General features: G+C 38.3%; 1 protein-coding gene across 8 annotated transcripts in view; it reads left to right on the top strand.

Annotated features, from left to right (window-relative positions):
* Positions 1 to 22,137, top strand: part of ATE1 (arginyltransferase 1) — a 168,837-nt gene that overhangs the window by 12,272 nt on the left and 134,428 nt on the right. For 4 of the 8 annotated variants that reach the window (XM_063102397.1, XM_063102399.1, XM_063102396.1 and 1 more), the window contains exons 6-8: positions 3,667 to 3,896; positions 5,751 to 5,879; positions 6,810 to 6,938. In XM_063102397.1, coding sequence (XP_062958467.1) covers positions 3,667 to 3,896; positions 5,751 to 5,879; positions 6,810 to 6,938 — 488 coding nt within the window. The remainder of the gene's footprint in view (positions 1 to 3,666; positions 3,897 to 5,750; positions 5,880 to 6,809; positions 6,939 to 22,137) is intronic. The other 4 variants (XM_063102403.1, XM_063102401.1, XM_063102404.1 and 1 more) reach the window with 2 other exon arrangements.

Below are 22,137 nucleotides of genomic sequence, written 5' to 3'. Positions count from 1 at the left end.
TGTCTTTCAACTCTTACTCTCTTGGGTGATAGGGTCAATTCTTTTATTTTTATTTTTTAAAAGTTACGGTTTGTCAAATTTTAAAATCTTTGTGGAGAATTTCAAACATACAAGCATAGATTGAATAGTACAATGAGCTTCCATGTCCCCTACCCTAATTTGAAACAATTATTGACTCATGACAGCCACTCTTGTTTTGTTTATACCCATATCTAGTTCCCCACTTCCGGTATTGTATTGAAGCAAATTCTAGACATTATGCCAGTCTTTGTTTCATAATGTATCTCTAAAAGATAAGAACTTTGAAGAAACGTATTCACAGTACTATTATTACACCTAAATAAAATTCCTTAATGCCATCGAACATTCAGTGTTCAAATTTTAATTTTTAAACAGTAGTTTGTATCAGGATCCAGATAATGTCCCTGTATTGCAATTGGTTGATACATTTTTAAAATCTCTTGATCTATCGATTTCCCTTCCATTGTTATCCCTTTTTTTTTTTTTTTTACTTGCAGTTTACCTGTTGAGGATACTGGGTTGTTTGTCCCACTCTGTAGACTGATCACATCTGCAATGTAGTTTAACCTGTTCTCTGCCCACCTGTAAATTGAGAGTTGGATCTAGAGCCTTGATCAGATTCAGGGCTGAATTTTCTTTTGTTTTTTGGAGGTAGGGGCAAGTCTTAAATTAGATTCAGGTTTGAATTATTTATTTGAGGATGGGTAAGGTTACTTCATGGGTGGTCGAAAGTTCTTTCAGGAGACATATAATATCTGGGTGCCTCTCGTGTTAGTGCTAACAGTCATGCATGCTCAATGCCTAAATCAGTCATTACATATTCCAATTCTGTCCTTAATTCTTCATTTACTGACTGGAGTACTTCCATAAAGACAAACTTTCTGTCATCTATTTGTTTCCCATAAAAACTCATAGCAAAGGTAGAATAAATTCTTGATTCTTTTTACTTATTGTTTTTTGAAAATAACACCTATGGTGACCAATTAGGTTTTTTTTTGGTGTCATTGTGAACTCATGGATCTAAACATATTTGCTATGTTGTAATCTGTTGCTCCTGTGAGAGCTTCAGAAGTTGGCTTCTGAGTCTTTTTGACACAGTCCTAGTAGGTTTGACAGCTTCCTTGCTATGCTATGATGTGATGCTCCTGTATCATCTTGCACAGACATTTCTTCAAGCAGGTCGAGTTCCTTTTGGTGGGAAATGGTGTTTGGGGAATCACAGACTAGACTGGGGTATACATTATTGCTACTGGCTTGCTCACTGTTTTCTAGTTCTTTTTAGTGAGCAGACTTGTGGAGTTATAAGTTCATAAGGATAATTTAAAGTTCAAATTCAGGACTATAGCATTTTAATCTTTTTTTTTTTTTGGTTTCATGTTTGTGTCTTCTTTCTTCCACACTCAGAAATGTTCTCAAAGACATGAGGGATGGTAGAATTAGATGAGGGTATCACAGTTACCCATTTTTCTTTAATCCCACATTGTACAACAGTTTTAGAATGACAATAACGTTACCTCCAGCAGTATGATTGCTGAAACATTAAAAGCTTTTTTTGCAGTTTTTTTTAACCTTAGGATATCTCTATCAAGAATTCAAGACTATTTTCAACCGTAGGAATCTTTGGATTTTTTCTGGAACCTGCGTTTCCATTTCATTAAAAAAAATATTACAAATATATTCTCAAGTGAACTTAATTAGAAATTATGCAGGTCTTCTAAACTCTACGTTGCTCAGTTGGTTAAGAGCTTGGTGTTCTAACACCAAGATGAAGGGTTTGGATAGCTGTACCGGCCAGCTACCAAAAAAAATTTTTTTTTCAAATCACTTCGGATTAATCTAGGATTCTTGAGTTGCTTTGAACCTCTGTGGGTGCAGAATTGATGTGGTGTACTAATTTTATGTTAATGATCTGTTTCTATTCTGCTGAAGGGACTTATTTGCCTGGGTGGTATATCTGTATCCTTTAAATAAGCTAAAATGCTAATTTGCTGTGATTAGTACTGTGGTAGGTCTGGTTATCATCTTTCTTGCTAATATTAATAGGTAACCCTAATTGAAGCATAGATAACTGTTTTATGAGCTGCACATAGATTAACTCATTTAACCCTCATAGGAATGCCATTCTTAGGTCTGGTTATCACCTTTCTTGTACAGACAAGGAGGCTTGCTCAAGGTTACTTAGCCAAGAGATAGAGCTGATCCGTGTCCTCTGGTGGCCTATATCAGAGTGTGTGCTCTTAACTGTTGTGCCCCTCAGAACAAATTTGAGAAAAGACATAGTCCCTGGCCTAAGAAAATTAATTCAGTAAGGCAATCAAGTAACAGTCAATTATAGAATCAGTCTTTTTTTACCTGGTTATTAGACTTACTCAAAGTCTTTTCTTATAGGTAAGCTTTGTTTTTAGTTAGAAAACATGTTTGTGAACTTACTCTTGTCAAATTTGTTTCTATTGACCCTTAACCATTCTAGATCTTAATTTTCTTCTCTATAAAAACTGAATTTGCTAGTCATATACCTTCCTATTGCTGACTTTTATATGATTTGTGAATATTGTGTTTCATGGTCTTAAAAAGCAATAGTTTATTTATTTCATTAATAGCTTTTAAAAAAAATCACAAAAGTAATGTTCATTGTTAGAAAATTTGGAGAAAAGAGAACACTACAAAAAAAGAAGTGGAAAATCCTTTATTTCTAAACCCAAGTAAAATGACTGTTAACATGGTGTCATATTTCTTTCCAGGCTTTTATGAAATATTTTTAATGTATATATTTGTACATAACTGGAATTATTTTTAAACATTGTGTAATGAGAAATCCCCTAAAACTTCCAAAGCATTGAAAATGGCTGTATGATATTCTGAAAAATGTGTAATTGTTTCATAATTGGGCATTTAGATTATTTTGAGATTTTCATTTGTGTTCATCATTATTTGCCTTTGTCTTTTACGACTTCCTCAGGATAGATTCTTTGCAGAAGGCTTATTAGATAAAAGACTATTCTAACATTCATAGTTTATAATAGTTAAAATTTTTATATTGTAAAGGGCTCTCAGTTTGATATTAGGTCTTAATTAGAACAAAACTCTGATTAACTAGAACTGAACTAGTCAGACCCAAATACCTTCAGAATGTGGAAAGACACACAAATACCTTCAACTAAACAAGGATTTTTTTTTTTTTTGTTAAGGAAACCTGCCAGAGTTTGTTCTGGGATCTGTACTCATTTACAACTGGTTCCTAAGTATTTATATTTACCTATGTCACCAGTGCTTTCAGAGAAATATCCCTCAGAAATGTGGGCCAGAGATAACAGTGTCTTTCTGGAGCAGATGGTATTTGATTTGGTTATGTTTTTTCTATTTACAAAGGCAAAGAAGTGAAGGATACTAAAAAAAAAAAAAAAAGATTTTCAAGAATGAGAGCTGCCTTGAAAAGTTTCTGTGATTACTTACTTTGGCAACTCCTGCTTCTAAGGTAGAATTTTAAGAACACCTTAGAGCTTTATACCAGGATCCTCTGAAACATCCACCCCAAAGCTAACCTGTTGGAACTCTTTGGACTTATTCTGTAGAATCTTGGAGACTTTTGAAACAACATTTCTAAAACCAAATGTGATTGCTCTAATATTTTGAAATTCTTTTTAGGCAAAGGGGCTGATTTGAGTAAGCCTCCATGTCGAAAAGCAAAGGAAATCCGGAAAGAAAGGAAAAGGTTAAAACTTATGCAGCAAAAGCCAGCTGGAGAACTTGAGGGTTTCCAGGCTCAAGGTCACTCACCGTCTTTGTTTCCACCAAAGGCTAAATCTAACCAGCCCAAATCACTTGAAGATTTAATTTTTGAATCTTTACCAGAAAGTGCATCCCACAAGTTAGAGGTACTTTGGAGGGTTTTTGTTTTGTTTTTGTTTTATTTTTTGTTGAGTACCTTGTTTGTTTTCATTTAAGGTTGTACTAATCAGTTGATGTTTTGCTATTTAAATAATAAGAAATTAAAGAGTTGGGATGGAGGAGCATTTGTATTTACTAAGCTAATTGCTCTTTGAGAGAATACTTTGTTTTTCTTTTTTTAAAGACTTTTTGAAAATACTGTAGGCAGTTGGCTAGTAAAGTTGTGAAAACAATTCCAGTTTTAGCATGTTTTTATGCAGGGTGCTCCTGCATTTTGTATCCTTTGATTGGAATTTAGTAGTTAAAGTAAAAAAGAAAAATACTCTTTAAAATTTCATTTTTGGCAGTTTTGGTTTAGAGAGTAAAAGAGAGTAGGTCACACTAAGCAAATAAACGTTTTATCTATTATAATATTATGATCTTGATAAGGCAGCAGATGCTGTCACATGCAAGCCAGCAGTTAGGAATTAACTAAATGGTACTAAATTGTGCTACTAAAATCCTCTCATTAATGTGCAAACCAATTTAGGCATAATATGAATACTTGAATACATAATATGAATAGATGAGCCAGAGTCCTTCTTTTTTCCAAGTTGATTTACATTTCTAGATCAAATCTGGATTTCTCAGTATTAGTTTGTATTTATAAAATTCTTTCTAAAACATAAACCATAACAATTTTATCATATTCTCTGGTTAGTCTTTGCATTTATAGCTTAATAGTATTTAAGAATATCACTTATCACTAAAGACGTGATGCTAAGAATTAACTTTGATGCATTCTAAACCTTAGGACAATATATGTATTTTCAGACATAAATTTTATTTTAACAACTTTTACTATTAAAACTCCTTGGCTACTCTGATTTTGATATTGACTTTTCTCCTTCCAATATTGTAAAGAGAGTTGAACATACTATTTAAAATATTTTATGAAGAGTTTTTTATCTTTTCATCATGAATAGTAATGTATTCAGGGAACCAAGCATGCCTCACATAACAGTTCTGCAGTAGTCAACTTACTTGTTTAATGTAATGATACCCAGGATGTGTGGAGATTTGGTATCCACTGGGTGTCACTGTTTCTTCTTATGCCACATAGGAAAAGTTTCCTGTTATGCCCTTATTGTGTTGCATTTAATTTTCTGTTTTACTATTTTGTACTGATAACACATTTTAACTGGTTAGCAAGTAATTAATGTTAAAATAAACATTAGCCATTACTGTGTGCAATTAGTTTTTAACTCATCCTCATATTACATATAAAGAAACCAAGGCACAGAGAGGTTACTTTACTTGACCAAGATGGTGACATATAAGATTTGAGAAAAGAAAATCTGACTTCAGAGTTTTCATTCTTAACTATGCTATGAAATATTAACACTTCATAAGGGTTGTCTTTTATACTTATAAAATTATAAGTTTAGAGTTAGCAATGATGAAAGAGTGTCCAAATATATATTCATATTTTTAGTCTCTTTGACTGACTGATGGTGAGTTGTATACAACTAAAATTAAAGAATATTTATTTGTGTTTGTGTTGTGAGTGCCAGTATTCTGGCAGTTCACAGTAGAGGCAGACTTACATAATTTAGTCGGCAGAGCTGAGGCTTAGCATTTAGACGGGATCCCTTTTGCCTTCTTAATGAGTCTAAGTTACAGAAATAACTTTTTTCTTTATTTACTCTCTGGTTTATTTTTAATGTTAAAATATTATGTGTTTGTGCTTTAATATTTGTGTCAACTTTTGGTTTTTTGGGTGGGAGTCACTGTTAATGCATATTCCGTGGAATGAATAAATGAATGAATTAATGAACACTGTTTTTTAACTCCTTCTGAAGGTGAGGGTGGTGAGATCATCTCCACCAAGTTCTCAGTTCAAAGCCACATTTCAGGAGTCTTACCAGGTCTATAAGCGTTACCAGATGGTTATTCACAAGGACCCACCTGATAAACCAACTGTGAGCCAGGTCAGCAGGCCAAGTGTAATTTTTCTGTGCAAACAGAACTTTCCCTACCATTTGATACCATTGTATGAACTCTTGGTTTATTTGTGGTACTTTTTATTTATATTCTATTTGCAGTATAACTGCAAAGAGATAGGACTATGAATTAATGGACTTTCTGAAAGTGCAAATTTTACCTAGAGCCATGTTCAGTGTTAATTGTGTATAATTTCAGAGTGGAAAGTAACCAGTAGAATTATCTTTATTTAAAGTTACTATGTTTAGATGCATTTATATAAAAGTTAGTAATAAATACAGCTCTAAATTAAAATCTATGAGAAAAAGCAAAAAAGTTTTATATTTTTATGGTAGGCATACTTTGCCCAACATGGTCAATGTCCTTTATTCATATTTAAAAGTCATATGTAGAGAGAGTTCATAACAGCTTAATTATTCTTTGTTAATGTACTATTCATGCACAACTGAGTGGGACCAGAAAAGTAAGATAGTAAGATAGAATGTTTTAATGGAAGTCCTCATAAATGCTTGTAATTTTATAAATCAAAAGACCCAAGAAAAATCTGGAAGGGATAAAAGCTTAAAACACTAAATGTAAGTAAAGCTGGCAAAAGTAGTGGCCATGATCACAGTTAGCAACAGTAGTGACTCCAGTGTACGTAGAGAACCACAGTAGGTAGACAGACAGAAAACAAAAATAAAACAAAAAGAAATTGTCCTGGCTTTTTTAAGTTTAAGTTTTTTTTAAGTACCAGTATAGCACTTCAGGTTCTGTGCTAGTCAGCCTGTTTAAGGGTTTCTTCTTTTGTTAGCACGTTTCAGTGCTGAGCTTTGGAAGTGGATTTGCGGAGATCTTACTCTAGCCTCACCTTCAGAAGCATATCATCAGGTAGAGATGTTTCAATAGCATTTGCTTGTATTTTCCTTGCTCTGAAGGTGAGGTTAGTACCTGTCTCCTTTGAGGACCCAGAGTTCAAGTCGTCCTTCAGCCAGTCCTTTTCTTTATATGTCAAGTATCAAATGGCCATACACCAGGATCCACCTGATGAATGTGGGAAGACTGAGGTATCGTTCGTCAAACGTTTTTTTCTATGATGATAGCATTTGTCTATTAGGAATCGTAATGTATAACCTCCTTATGCCATTTTCTTATTTGTTAAGTAGAGCTGATCCTTTCAGTGTGTTTTACTGAACTTTTGTGAAAACGAGTCATCATGTGAGCATTTTAAATCCTTCAGAAAAAAGGATTGCAAATTCAAGATATGAATAAGGTATATATCAATAAGGTGATAAGATGTGAGTAAAATATGCTTTTATGCAGTATTCTCTCCAGGAGTCTGTATGTAGTGTGTTTGCATATTCAGTCATTAGTCTCAGTCATCAGACATTCACTGAGGGCCCATAGTGTGCTGGACTGTGTGTCACAGAACCAAGGGAAGGGTCTCTGCCTTCAAGAAATTGATAATCAAATGGGAAAGACAGTCCAGTGAGTAAATATAATTAAATTTGTTGAGATTACTCCATCAAGTATCATTTAACAAGCACTTGTTGAGAGCCTATATTTCCCAGGCTGCGGATATTGAAATGAATGAGCTTGCATAGTTGCCACAATGTGAAAAAGATGCCAACAGACGCAGAAGAATTAGCCTTTTGATTTTTTGTTTGACTGCTTTTGTTTTTTTAATGACACAGAATGTGTAAGCTAAAAGAGGATTAAGCCTTGGCCAGTTAGTCCACTTGGTAAGGCGCAGCCTTGTAACACCAAGGTCAGGGGTTCGGATTCCTGTACCGGCCATCTGCCAAAAAAAAAGCATTTCAAAAGAGGATTTATAAGGCAGGAGTTAATGCTGCATGTTCCCTGAGAGAGCTGACTTCCCAGGTCTCACAGAGCCTTCTAGATAAAGTGTGGTCTGTAGACCAGCAGCATCAATGTCACCTGGAAGGCAGAAAATCTCAGGCCCTACCGAATTACTATCTCCATTGTGGACTGGGTCTCAGGGTGATTGACATGCACATTCCAGTCTGAAACATGCTGTTGTTAGTAATCGCATTCACAGGGGGCAGGTGTTCTGCCAGGCTCAAGAAGCTCGCTTTGATATTCTTAAGGAATTTTACTCCTTTCTCAACTTTCCTTCTTCCTACTGGTCTGGGCTTTCTTTGTACCTGCTTGCTTAGCAGGTGTGAATAGTTGGGCCAGAATAGTTGGCCAGAACCCTACATGGTCCACTGTGTATACTTTGAGGTTCTTCCCCAAGAACTTTCCCCAGTACACTTCATGCGTCTATGGAGTCTGTTTGTGCAGACTTAGTGCAGTGCTGAAGGCATTCATTGTCTAACTGGGGAGACGGGCAGGTAAGTAATTCCAGTGCTGTTAGTATTAGCCATTGGATTGATTAGTAGGGAAAGCCAGCTTAGTGTAGGACTGGAGGTTAGAGAGCTTTTTCTGAGGGAGGTGATGTCTGAGCCACATCTGGAAAGGTGAGTAGGTGTTTGTCAGGTCAAAAAGAGACAGTGCTCTGGGCAACAGGACTAGCATGTGCAAAGGTGTGGAGGTAGAAATTGTATGCCATGTTGGAGGAACTACTGTTTAGTTTAGTATGGCCAGAGTATAGGGTACACGTTAGGGGGAAATAAGAGATAAGGCTTTGGAGATTTAGGTAGGAGCCATACTTTAAAAAAATTTTTTTTGGAAATATTTAAACTCCCATGTACCCATTACCTATTTTCCAATGATTCTCAACATGCTGCCATTCTTGTTTTATCTATTTCTCCATATTTTTTTGTTGTAATTTTTGCTGGATTATCTTATACCAAATCTCAGACTTCATATCAGTTTATCTGTAAGTACTTTAGTATGTATCTTAACTCACTAAAAAAGTGAGACAGTCAGATATGTGCCTCCTAGTAAGTACAATGCAATAAGAAGAATAAAGCACCACCTATGAAATATTCTTGCTAAAGAAATTGAATCTGGATCTATATAAGATTCTGGATCCAATACCAGTTCATAGGAAATATGAGGGGCAAAGGAATATTAAAATGACACCTGGGCAAGTCTATAAAATAAATGATCTAGTTTCTTTAAATAAATAAATACTATTTAAGAAAAGAGGGAACTGTTCTAGATTACAAGTTATAAACTTAAAATAACTAGATACCACTGTCACACCGAGCAAAATGCACAATAATGATATCATCTAATGCCCAATTCATGTTTAGTTTTCTCTAGTTATCTCAAAAATGTCTTTTTATACTTGATTTGTTTGAATCAGGATCCATATAAGGTCTGTATATCGCATTTTATTGATACTCTTTTAAGCGTCTATTAATTTAGAACAAATTTCCCTCTTTTTTAAAATTGCATTTTGTTTAAGAAACTGTATCGTGTATCTTAGAATTAATTTTGCTTTCTGTTGACTGCTTTTGAAAATGTAAGCAAATACAAATGTGGTATTTGTGGGTATATTTATGTGCATGCAATCTCCATATATGGGGGGTGTGTATGGACATGCATATGCATCCCCAAATATGCACATCTGTACTATATACCATAATATACACACTTGTGCATACACACACATTTTCTCCTCTCTCTTATATAGAGGAAATGCATCGGACATGGTCTTCCATACTTACCATTTATATGTTGGAGGTCACTCCATCTCAGTACAGTTGTGCAATTTAAAACTTATGAATTGTTTATTTCTGAAATTTTCCATTTAATATTTTTAGATCATGATTGACTGAGTGTAACTGAAACCGAGGAACGTGAAACTGTGGATATGAGGGGACTACTGTGTATGGAGAGATCTTCTTTGTTCCATTTTACAGCTAGCTGTAGAGTACTCTTCATTTTTCAACCATTTAGCTGTTTCTAGTCTTTTGCCGTTACATAGTGTTGCAGTGAGAACCTGTATGAATAGAATTTTTTGTTATTTTTGTCAGTGTTTCTTTGTTATAGGCTTCCAGATTGCTGGGCCAAAGGTAAATTCCTTTTTGGAGGGGTTGCTCTCCACAGGGGTTGTACTGTTGTGCATTACAGCCAGTAATCTATGAGCTTGCCTGTTCCTCCATGGCCTCAGTCATAGAGTATTTCATAAGAATTTTGTGTTTTTGCAGTGTAGATGGGAATGAAATTTCTATGTGGTTTTAATTTTCATTCCTTTTATCATAAGTAAAGTTGGGCATATTTTCTTACATTTAAAGGTCATTGGCATTTTTTCTTCTATGTACCATTTGATTATATTTTTGTGCATTTTTCTAAGGGGTATTGGTTTTTTCCTTTTCATTTCGTAGAAACCCTTTATGTATTAAGGATATTAACCCTTTGTGATGAAAGTCGATATCCTTTTCTGGTTTGTCATTTATCTTTTGACTTTGCTTACGGCGTTTTGCCACTCAAAAGTTGATTTTTACGCCATCAAGTAATTCAGGGGCCAGAATTTGGAGGGTTCTATGCTAAGATCTTTGGACTTTAACCTTAATGTAATAGAGAATTATGTAAGGATTTTAAATAGTGGAGCTATAGAATTCAGTTTAGTTAAGAAATGTGTTAGGACTTGATAGCCAGCAAAAGTTGAACTAGTTTTTAAAGAGAGGATTTTATTTGCATATGTAATATAGTATTTCTAGCTTCATTAGCTCCTGGGAAAATATCATCAGGGCTGTGTCACCTGCTCATTATCTCCCAACTCCAGTTTTCTCCATATGGTTTAATCTCAGGTAGCAAAGACAAATGTTGTCAGTTTGGGGGTAGATGGTTCTCATAGCCAGTGATCTCACTGAAAAATAATGCGTGCTTCTTTCCTGATAGTTTCAGTAAAAAGTCCCAAGGAAGGTACTGATTGGCCCAACTTGAGATATATCCTCATCCCTGAACCAGTAGTGGTGGCTGGGGAATGGTGAACTCTGGTCATGTCTGGGTCATGTGCCCCACCCCAAGAGTTTAGGTGGAGGAGAGTCCATATCTGAATGACATGTTTTAAAAAGAGTAGAGGAGTGGTTCTCACAGTAATGTTGGACATGCTGAAGGCCTGCCTGGTCCTGAGGGTCACTTTGGTGGTAGGGTTGTGTGGGAGGTTTCTATTCAAGAATGAGGAAGCTTGAGGCAGAGCCCAGGTGAGGTGTGTTGGAATGTGAAGAAAGCAGTTATAGGAAGAGGATGGTAATGATACAGCAGACACTTAAGAGGTGGAATTGACATGGATTTGGTATTTAACTGAAGGGTATTTGGCGAGTTGGAAATGGGGAAGAGGGAAGAGCTTCCAGATTGGGTTTTTTTTGTTGTTGTTTGTTTTTTTCTTTAGGTTAATGGTTTAGGTGACTAGGTAGATTGTGGGGACTTTATCTGAGATAAAAAGTACAAGAGGAAGAAAAAGGGTACTTAGGGACAGAAAATGAGTTTTTGTTGGGCAAATTGAATTTGTAAAGCTTATGGGACAACTAACCATGTGAAGATATTAACCAGAAATCAGCATCTGGTGCTCAGCCTCTGGCATGGTCTAGGGAAATGTTCTGTATTCAGACAGAAGGTATAATTCAGAGTTTTTTTTGTTTTGTGTTGTTTTTAAGGCTTTGTATTCTTTTGTCTTTGTTCTAAGTTACATTTTCTCAATTTTGTTTTATATTATGCGACAATTCTGATGTGTAACTTAAGTAATACATATTATAGGGTAGTAAGTAATCCATACTGTAAAAGTGGTATACTTCTTTTTTAAGAAAGGTGAACATAGCATTTAATTAAAACTCATTTTATAGTAAATTTTAGTGTCTGCTGTTGAGATTTTTATGTCCTTTTGTGTCGCTGTTACTGTACATTTTTTATTTATATTTACTATCATTAGTAGTACTGAACTCTGGGTACATGATTTGGCCTTGTATTTAAGTAGAAATATGTAATGGATTTCTTTATTGTAGTCAAATAATTTTGCTTTGATCCATTTTATAGACCCACATGCTTATATCAAATTCATGCTAGTGAAAAAGTTTTTGCTAATATAGTATTTGATTTCATCCAAGGGAGTATATTTAGCTTCGAAAAAATACTTTTTCAAAGCGACCACTCATAGCATTTTATTTACACAACATCTGATTGAATTCATATGGAATTAGCAGAGTAACTTGAAATGTTATGTTTCACATGGGCCTATTTGCCATCTCTTTGAATATAGTTTCTAAGAAATAGCCATGAAATAACATTTTGCAAGTCAAGATTCTTGTGCTGTGGCTTTTTCTTGATAGCAGCTTTATTGAGGGATAAATCACGTGCCATATAACTCACCAATTTAAAGTTTGATTCAGTGGTTTTTAGTATATTCACAGTTGTGCAACCATTATCACTATCTAACTCCAGAACACTATCATCATCCCCAAAAGAAACCCCATACCCCTTAGCAGTGACTCCTCATTTTCCTCCAAATTTCCCAACTCTATGCAACTGGTACTCTATTTTTTATGTCTATGAAGTTACCTCTTCTGGACATTTCATATACATGGACTCATACAATATGTGACCTTTTGTGTCTGGCTTCTTTCACTTAGTGTGACATTTTCAAGATTCTTCCATGTTGTGGCATAAATCATTTCTTTTTATACCTGAATATTGTATGATATGCCACATTTTGTTTCTTCATTCATTGGTAGACATTTCAGTTGTTTCCATTTTTTAATTCTACTATGAACATTTGTACACAAGTTTTTATGTAGATCTATGTTTTCTTTCTCTTGGGTAGGTACTTAGGAGTGGAATTGCTGGCTGGGTTGCATGGTAACTCTGTGTTTATTTTTTGAGGAACTGCCAGACTGTTTTTCAAAGTGCTGAGCCGTTTTAAATTTTCACCAGAAGTATGTGTGTTCCACTTTCTCCATATGTTCACCAACATGTGTTTGTTTTTAATTTTTTAAAACTAAATGAGTGTGAAGTGGTATCTCATTTGGTTGTTTTTTTGTTTGTTTGTTGTTTTTAAGATGACTGGTAAGGGGATCTTAACCCTTGATTTGGTGTTGTCAGCACCACGCTCTCCCAAGTGAGCTAACTGGCCATCCATGTATAGGGATGCGAACCCATGGCCTTGGTGTTATCAGCACCACACTCTCCCAAGTGAGCCACAGGCTGGCCCTTTCGTTTGGTTTTGATTTGCATTTTCATCAAACATCTTTTTGCATGCTTTTTGGCCATTTGTATATCATCTTTGGAGACATGTCTGTTTAAATCCTTTGCCAATTTTTAAATTTGGTGGTCTTTTTATTATTGAGTTGTAGAAGTTATTTATATATAGTACATACAAGTTCCTTATCACATGTGTGATTACAAATATTTTCTCCCATTCTGTGAGTTGTCTGTATCTCTAGTAACATTTTTTGTTTTAAAATCTATTTTGTGTGATGGTATAGCTACTTCATCTTATGGTTCCTGTTTGCATAATACATATTTTCTATTATTTTAACTTCAGTTTATTTGTGTCTTTGAATCTGAAGTGTGTCTCTTTTTAGATCCCATAATAGTTGAATCTTGTTTTTCTTTTTTTAATCTGGAAGAACAGTTTCCATCTTAATTGAAGTATTTAATCCATTCACATTTAATGTTATTGATATAGTTGGATTTATGCCTTCCATTTTCCCTACATGTCTGTGTCTTTTTGTTCCTCTGTTCCTCTTTACTGCTTTTCTTTTTTTTACATTAAATGAATATTTTCTAGTGTAACATTTTAGTTCCTTTAATGATTTTTTCACTATATATTTCTGTGATATTTTCCTAACGGCTGCTCTAGGGTTTAGCCATATAGATCTTAACTTACAGGATCTACTTTATATTTATACTAACTTAATTCCAAAGATATGTAAGAAATGTTACTTCTATGTATCTATAGTCCCTCTTCTTTCTTTTTGTGCTATTATTTTTATACATATTACATATATATGTTATAAACAGTAATATATTGGTATAATTATTACTTTATATAATTTTATGTCTTTTATAAAGCTGAGAAGAATAAGAACAAGTAGTTATTTATAATTTGTTATGTTAATGTGCTTATTAACCATTTCTGGTTCTCTTCATTTGTTGCTGTGGATTCAAGTTACTTCCTAGCATCCTTTCCTTACTCTAGTATGACTTTGCTCTTATCCGTCACCTTGATGATGTTATTGTCAAATATATTAACTTTCTATATGTTATTGTCCCAATAATACAATTATACACATATTGTTTTTAAAACTGCATTTTAAATTAGTGAAGGAAAGAAAGGAGTATTGCATTTATATGTCAGAGACCTCCAATGTCACTCCCTAGAGGGCTCAGCCTTAGGCATATGCACAGTCACCCTGAAGGACAGTGGTCTTAGTAGTGTTCTTTTTGTCTGTTGATCTTTCTAAGATGTTTGCCTATGTTGGTATCCCTCCCAGCTTTTAGACTCCGCTAATTGCTGCCCAGCTGCTTTCAACAGTGCCCTGAGGCACAAATTGCTCCACAATCTGATTTAATTAGATTTGGGCTCCTTTGCTGGGGCAGTTTTTGAGGCCAGTCCTTAATGTTCATTCTGATTCCAAGAGAGCTTTTCTTAGCTGTCTTTTTCTTGCCTGTTGTTTAGCTTGTGACTCAGATGGAACTACTGGCCTCCTCTTGTTTTTGAGAATGCCCTTAGGCTTGAACTTCCCTATGCTCTGTTTCAAATAAAGTCACTTTCCTTGGGGAGAGCTGGGGATCTCCTTCCATTCCTCCGAAAATCTTTCTGCTACTGTTCTGTTCTCTTTGAGTGACACCCCTGCTTTATGAGCAGGGCACTGGTCAGGGCAATACCTCTGGTCCTCTCCATTTAATTATAAATTTGGGGCTCATTAACAGGGAATTTCAAGACCTACAAGCTGCCGTAGTGATAGTTTTGTATAAGGAGATGGTCAGTGCTGCAGATGAGATCCTTCACCTGCTGTGTTTTCATCCTAGAAATTCTTCCTCCTCTTGGCAAACTCTTGCTTGCAGATAGGGAGTAAGTACCCTCTATCTGTGAGGCTGACTGCTGAGACAAACTGATTTGGGCATACTACTTTGCTTCCCAGTCTTGAAGTTTGGTGTTTTATAATGAAAGAAGACAATTTTTGACATAGAGTACAAAAGTAATTCCCCCCTATACATGATTACAATTTTCTACATGAGCAGATGACCAGTGTTCCTGTGCTCAGAGGCAGAAAGAGAAGCCAGAAAACTTCTTGGAAAAGTTTGTGTTCTCTTGACTTGCTTTAAGGGGCTCTGTGCAGCAACACACCATGGTGTGGTTTTGTTATAATGGGGGAAACTAATTTTATTATGTTCAAGAAAATATGTTTTTGCTATTGTTGTAAAACATTTAAAGTAGCTGAGTTGGTATATCAACTTGGGGACTTCAAGTAACCAACTGTATCAGTACATAAAATCCATTTTGACTCTATTGGTAACCATAAAATAATTACTTAATCACGCTGAAAAGTAGGTTATGTTTTGAGAAAATTGACGAGATGATAAATAAGTATAGATTCCTTGGTATGCCAAAATAGCAAGTCAGTTCTTTTTAGTAACATCTTTAGAAAAGTAGCACATAATTGCAGATATTTTTATAGGACTTTGTAAATTACTCCAGTGTATTTGTTTTGTTTTTTTTTTTTCCGTGACTGGCGCTCAGCCAGGGAGTGCACCGCTCATCCTTATATAGGATCTGAACCCGCGGCGGCGGAAGCGTTGCCGCGCTGCTAGCTACCGAGTGCGCCACGGGCTCAGCCCCAGTGTATTTGTTTTTGAAAGGACGAGTTGACACCAGTTGACGATCCAGCGGAGAGAGCCTGTTTATTAGGCAGCACACACACACATATATAGGGCTTTAAGGGGAAAGCTGATTGGCTTAAAATACAATCCCTACTTAGCATACCGCATGGGGTTTGGGGGGGAGCTGATTGGTGTGTAATTCGTGCCGGCGGGAAGGAGAATACGGAAGAGAAGGGCAACCAGCGCCATGATGGGGTGTGGCCGAGAAGGGCTTATGTGATCGGGGTGTGATCCCTTGGGGCATTTGGGTCCCTACATTCCTCCCTTTTTCTTGTTTTAGGAAAGGGGATGTTGAAGTCATCGAGCTACTTCCTGCTGAACTGGGGCGTTGTGGGGGGGGGCAAAAGGAGGAAGGTACATAAATACCCATTATGAAACCCCATAGGAGGGTGGAGAAACAAGTAATTTCAAAAGGGGAAAAGTCCATAAACGTTCCTTGAAGCCACAAGTCGAATATGCACCGGTTCCATTGTTCGTAGTTGGAGACTGGAGGGAGCAGCCGGGCGTCGGTGGCGAGGGCGTGTAGGAATGCGTTTCCTCTGTAAGGTGGTGTCTCCTCAGCATCGGCTGAGGCGCTCACGAGATGAGGCGGGGGGTTCATCGGTACTTAGAAGCTGGTAGTTTCTAAGCAAAAGCTGGTTAAAAGCCTGATTAGAAATTTTTCCCACTTGGGCTTGAAGAAACCTAATGATACAGGGCAAGAAAAGGCAGGGTATGAGGATAATGATTAGAGGTCCCAAAATGGGCCAAATCCAAGTTAGGACAGGGCTTAAGATAAAGGAGGAAAAGGGGTTAGCAAAGAGAAATTGGGGATCCATGCTCTGAAATATCTGGCTAGACCCAGGAAAGATAGGATTTCTGTTTTGGTTTTGGGGATGGGCAGGTCAGTAAGAAGCTGTTTCCTGTCCAGGGTGATTTCCTTCTTTCCCGGGGAGAGGAGAAAACCAAGGTAGGTTACAGATGGCAAGGAGATTTGGGCTTTGGCGGGGGACACTCGATATCCCTTACCCACTAGGAAGTTAAGCAAATGGGCAGTGTCAGCTTGGGATTGTTCCCATGAAGGACTGCATAGAAGGAGATCGTCCACATATTGTAATAAGGTGGACTCTGGATGGTTTAAGTGAAAAGATTTGAGGTCCTGTGCTAGGGTCTGCCCGAAAATATGAGGGCTATCCCGAAATCCCTGTGGCAGGACCGTCCAAGTGAGTTGTTCGGAGTGGCGGGAATGGGGGTCGGTCCATGTGAAGGCAAAAATGTCCTGAGTGCCAGTTTCCAGGGGTATGGAAAAGAAGGCATCCTTTAAGTCCAAAACCGAGAAATGAGTAGAGTCGCTGGCACCTTGGAAAGAAGAGTGTATGGATTTGATACAAGGGGATGAATGGGAATGACAGGGGCATTAACAAGACGGAGATCTTGGACGAGACGAAAGGTGCCATTAGGTTTTTTTACAGCGAGTATGGGAGTATTGAAAGGGGAGTGAGTGGGACGGAGATACCTCTTTTTTAATAGGTCCTGAATGATGGGACTTAACCCAAGGAGGGCTGCTGTGGTTAATGGATACTGAGCCTGGCAGATATATTTGGAGGGGTCTTTTAGTTTTATGTGTACGGGGGAACACCGGGCCAGAGCGGGGCTGGCAGTGTCCCAAACTGTGGGGTTAACAGGGTGCGTCAGGATGGGTAAGGACTTTTTTGGAGGGGTGGGAATTAGTAAGATCTTGGGCTTGAACTAGCGCTAGGAGGAAGGAAATGGGGGAAGATGAAGAGGACAGGGGCAAGGTAATGGAGACTTGAAGCCGTGATAGAATGTCCCGTCCCAACAAGGGGACGGGGCATTGTGGCATGACTAGAAAGGAATGGGAGAAAACGAATTGAGTGCCTTGAAGGCAGCAGGTTAAAAGAGGGGTTTTTTGGGGAAAGATTTGTTTACCTCCTACCCCGACTATAGGAGAGTTGCTGGAGGTGGTGGGGCCTTTATATTCCCTTAAGACCGAAAAGGTGGTTCCAGTGTCCAGGAGGAAAGATATTGGGTGGCCATCCACAACCATGGATACCCTGGGCTCCTGCTTTGTTATAGAGATGGTCGGGAAGGGCCCAAGGCTCCGTCAGTCCTCCTCAGCGAGGCCCACCATAGGTGGTGTCCACGGTTCAGGGGACTGTGGGGCAGTTGGTCCCTCACCCCTTCGGGCGAGGGGGCAATCAGATCCCCAATGTCCCTTCTTTTTGCATTTTGGACAAGGAGTGGTGGGTGGCCTGGGGGTGGGGCAAGCCTTTTCCCAATGCCCTTCCTTTCCACATTTAAAGCAGGCTCCAGGTGGAGGCTTAGAGGTGGAGGCTGTGGGAGGGCGCCCAGGGGGTTTGATAAGCTGGGCCAACATCTGGAAGTTGGCGTGGTCGGCCTTTTGTTTTCGACGTTCCTTTTCCTCCTCTTGATTATGAAAGACTTTGAAGGCCACTGACAGGATTTCGGTCTGAGGGGTTGCAGGACCCTGCTCTAATTTTTTAAGTTTAGTTTTAATGTCGGGGTAGGATTGGGCCAGAAAATAAGTCATAAGGACATGCCGGCCATCTTCTGAGTTGGGGTCTAAGTTAGTGTATTGTTGAAAGGCCTGAGTTAATCTATTGAGGAACTCGGAGGGAGTTTCCTCCTTTTTTTGGACAATTTCTTGAATTTTCTGGAAATTGACGACCTTGCGAGCCAATTTTTTGAGGCCAGTTATTAAGCAAGAGGCAAAACGGTCTCGAGCCTGGATTCCCTGGGCTGTGTTATAATCCCAATTAGGTTCCTGTTCTGGGACTGCTTGGGGGCCTGGCTGGTGATTCGGATTGGTACGATGGGTGTCAGTGGCATGGGTTTGGGCTGTATCCCAGACCCTGCGGCGTTCCTCGGGAAGGAGGGTATTGGCTAGGAGCATGAAGATGTCATGATGTGTGAGGCTGTAGGCCTGCAGGATCCATTGGAATTCTTTAATGTAAGTGGTAGGGTCGGTAGAGAAAGAGCCTAGTCTTTTTTCTAATTCTGTAAGGTCAGCTAGGGAAAAGGGAACATGGACCCTAACTACTCCTTCAGCCCCAGCTACCTCACGTAGTGGGGCGATTGTTGAAGGGGCGGGGGGAGGACCTCGGGAACGGGTGAAAGGGGGGCTTAGTGGGTCAGGGGTAGGTGAGGGTAAAGACGGGGGAGTGGATGGCGCTGGAGGTGCAGAAGGTGAAGTGGATGACGGAGGAAGAGGAGTGGACGCTGGAGGCACTGGGGGAGGAGGAGGTCGGTAGGGTGGGGGTTCATCAGCAGGGTCGAAGGTGGAAGGATCAAGGGGTGACTGTGAAGAGGGTTTACAGGCTAAAAGGACTTGAGAGGGAGCACAGGAGGAGCAGAGGGTGGGGTTCTGAGCCAAGAGGCGAAAAGCCTCGATGTAGGGGATCTCCTTCCATTTTTTTAGGCGCTGGCAGTAGTTAAAGAGGTCGCGTAGAATGTTAGGATCTAATGTGCCCTCAGGGGGCCATGTGTTTTGATTATCTAAAGGATAATAAGACCAATCTTGTGTGCAGAATTTGGTAAGGAGTTTGGGCTTAATATCTGGCCTGAGGGAAAGGTTGGTGAGGTTTTTCAGAAGGCATTGAAGTGGAGAGTCCTCTAGGGAGGAGGAGGAAGCGCCCATTCTGGTCTCTTAATGGGAATTTTAGACAGAAATTGGACAGAGATTAGTGATAAGACAGATCCTTCGGCCGGTTGGGAAAAGCGGGATCCTAGAGGGCGTCCCCAGTAGGTCACGTTAGTCCCGGCAGGTTCAGGTACGAACTAGGAGGAGAGAAGGGAGTTGTGGGTCGTCACCCAGACCTTCACTTCTCTAGGGCAAAAGCCCGGTGCCTGAAGGAAACCTTAGTGCTAGGAATTTCTGGTTGGGTCCCGGACCCAGGAAGTGGAGAGAGTCGGAAATCAGACAGAGATTAGAAGAGAGTGGTGGACAGGAGGGTGAAGGAGAGAACAGAATGGGGCTTTTAACCTCCAAAAATGAAAGTCCAAGAGGGTGAAAGAGAGAAGGAGAGAACAGAATGGGGCTTTTAACCTCCAAAAATGAAAGTCCAAGAGGGTGAAAGAGAGAAGGAGAGAACAGAATGGGGCTTTTAACCTCCAAAAACGAAAGTAAAAGTTTACCGGGGCTTTGGAACCTGTTATAGTTTGGGAATTTATGGTGGCCGTGAAGGCCGTGGTGGGGTGGGTATGGGTGTTAGGGGCTACCGGACGATCTAGACTCCCTGTGGTAGCCTGAAAAGGGCCGGTGCCCTTTAGAAAAGGGGGCTTACCTAATGATGAGCCAATGGTGAGTGGAAGAAGCCAGCCCCGAAAACAGTGGATGAGGGTGGACCGTCAATGGTGAGCGGTGGAAGGGAAGGCCGGTCCTGGCGGGACGGAGTTCCCGAGGGGCAACTCGAAAGGTGCTGCCGCTGTGATCTGAAAAGTGTTACAGCTCGAAGGAGCCCTGAGGGGCGACTCGGAAGGTGCTGTCACTGCGATCCGAAAAGTGTCGCCGCTCGAGAGAAACTCGGGTTTCGGCACCAAATGAAAGGACGAGTCGACACCAGTGGACAGAGCCTGTTTATTAGGCAACACACACACACACACACCCACACCCACACCCACACCCACACCCACACCCACACCCACACCCACACCCACACCCACACCCCACCCCCCACCTTTAAGGGGAAAGTTGATTGGCTTAAAATACAATCCCTACTTAGCACACCGCGTGGGGTTTGGGGGGGAGCTGATTGGTGAGTAATTCGCGCCGGTGGGAAGGAGAATACGGAAGAGAAGGGCAACCAGCGCCATGATGGGGTGTGGCCGAGAAGGGCTTATGTGATCGGGGTGTGATCCCTTGGGGCATTTGGGTCCCTACAGTTTTCATTACTATTTTCAGTCATTCATGTAGATACCAGATTTTCAGAAAATAATGTAATATAAGTAAATAAAACTGAAGTAATTTGTGACCTGTTTTGTGTATAATGTAATATATAACCACCATCTTAAGAATCTTTGTTTTTCAAAATACCAGTAATTTCATATTATATAAACATGGTACTTTAGCTGAAATTTTATTAATGTATTATAGAAAATACTATTATCTAATAATATTTATTAAGTAGTACTGTAGTTTCCTTAGATTAATTAAAACTGAACTCTTATCTCTTAACTCTCTGAAAAACAGACTGTAGTCGTAGCCCCAGTAGTCCCATGACATTTCTTTATCACTGACTGTTTTCCAAATTTTATTATGAACATTATCAAATGTAAAGGAAAGTTGAAAGGATGGTATACTGATGACCTGAATACCCATCACCTAGGTTCAGCAATTGTTGGCTTTTCCTTTGCTTTATTTCTTTTGTGTGTGATTCATTTTAACTTACACTATACATCATGACATTTTACTCCTAAATTCTTTAGCGTGCATCTCTGAAAAGTGAGATGTGCTTCAACAAAAAATGTAATTGTAATACATAAAATTAAAAATGATTTGTAAATATTATTTAATATCTAGTCCTTGTTTTACATTTTTCCATTTTAAAAAAATTAGTGTTTAATCAAGGTGCATACATTTCATTTTGTTTTTATATTATTTTGAATTTTTTAATTCTAGAGCAGCTCCTATTTAAAATTTTTGGTTATGATATTGACTTTTTCCCTTCACCTTTTTACTTTGAAACTTTCGAAATTTTCAAACAGTAAAGTTGAAAGAATACAATGAATAAATACCCAGATACCCACCAGTGTTCACAAGTTGTTAACTTTGTCAGATTTGCTTTATCATTCTTTCTCTCCTTTTTTATCTGAACCATTTGAAAGTAAGTTGTGAATATTATGACACCTTACTTGTTAATGGTAAGCATACTTCTCCTAGTAATAAGTACATTCTCCTACATAACCACAATATATATCATTTCTTAAAATTAACAGAAGTTCTGTGACATCACAATCCGTATTAAAGCATTCCCAGTTATGCCAAAAATAACTTTTTTAGCTTTTAAAAAAAAAAAAAGATCCAGTCAAGGTTCACACATTACATGAACTATTTTATGTTCGTGCTGTGTTTGTAATACAACTGTTATGTTTCTGTAGTCTTTTTTTCCCTTTTTTTTTTTAAATGACTGACATTTTTTAAAGTGCCTAAGCCAGTTTTGTTTAGAATGTTCTGTATTCAGGATTTGATTGTTTTGTAGTTATTAGAGTCTTAATCTTAAATGTTCTTAAAGACTTACATGTTAGGTGTAGGTGATGTGTATGTTTAAAAAAAAGTTTTATTGAAGTAAACTGTACATACAGGAAATTACACGTAAGTGTTCAGAAAAATGAAGTTTCACAAACTGAACTCACTTGGGTAACCAACTCTCAGATTAAATCGATTACTACCCTCAGAAGCCCCTCTGGTCCTTTTCCATCACTGTCAGTACTCTCTTGACTTGTAAGACTACA

Source organism: Cynocephalus volans, chromosome 7 (assembly GCF_027409185.1).
Source record: "Cynocephalus volans isolate mCynVol1 chromosome 7, mCynVol1.pri, whole genome shotgun sequence".
NCBI classification, from domain to species: Eukaryota; Metazoa; Chordata; class Mammalia; order Dermoptera; family Cynocephalidae; genus Cynocephalus; species Cynocephalus volans.
Note: the sequence above shows the minus strand (reverse complement) of the source record. Positions and strands in the feature narration are given on the sequence as shown.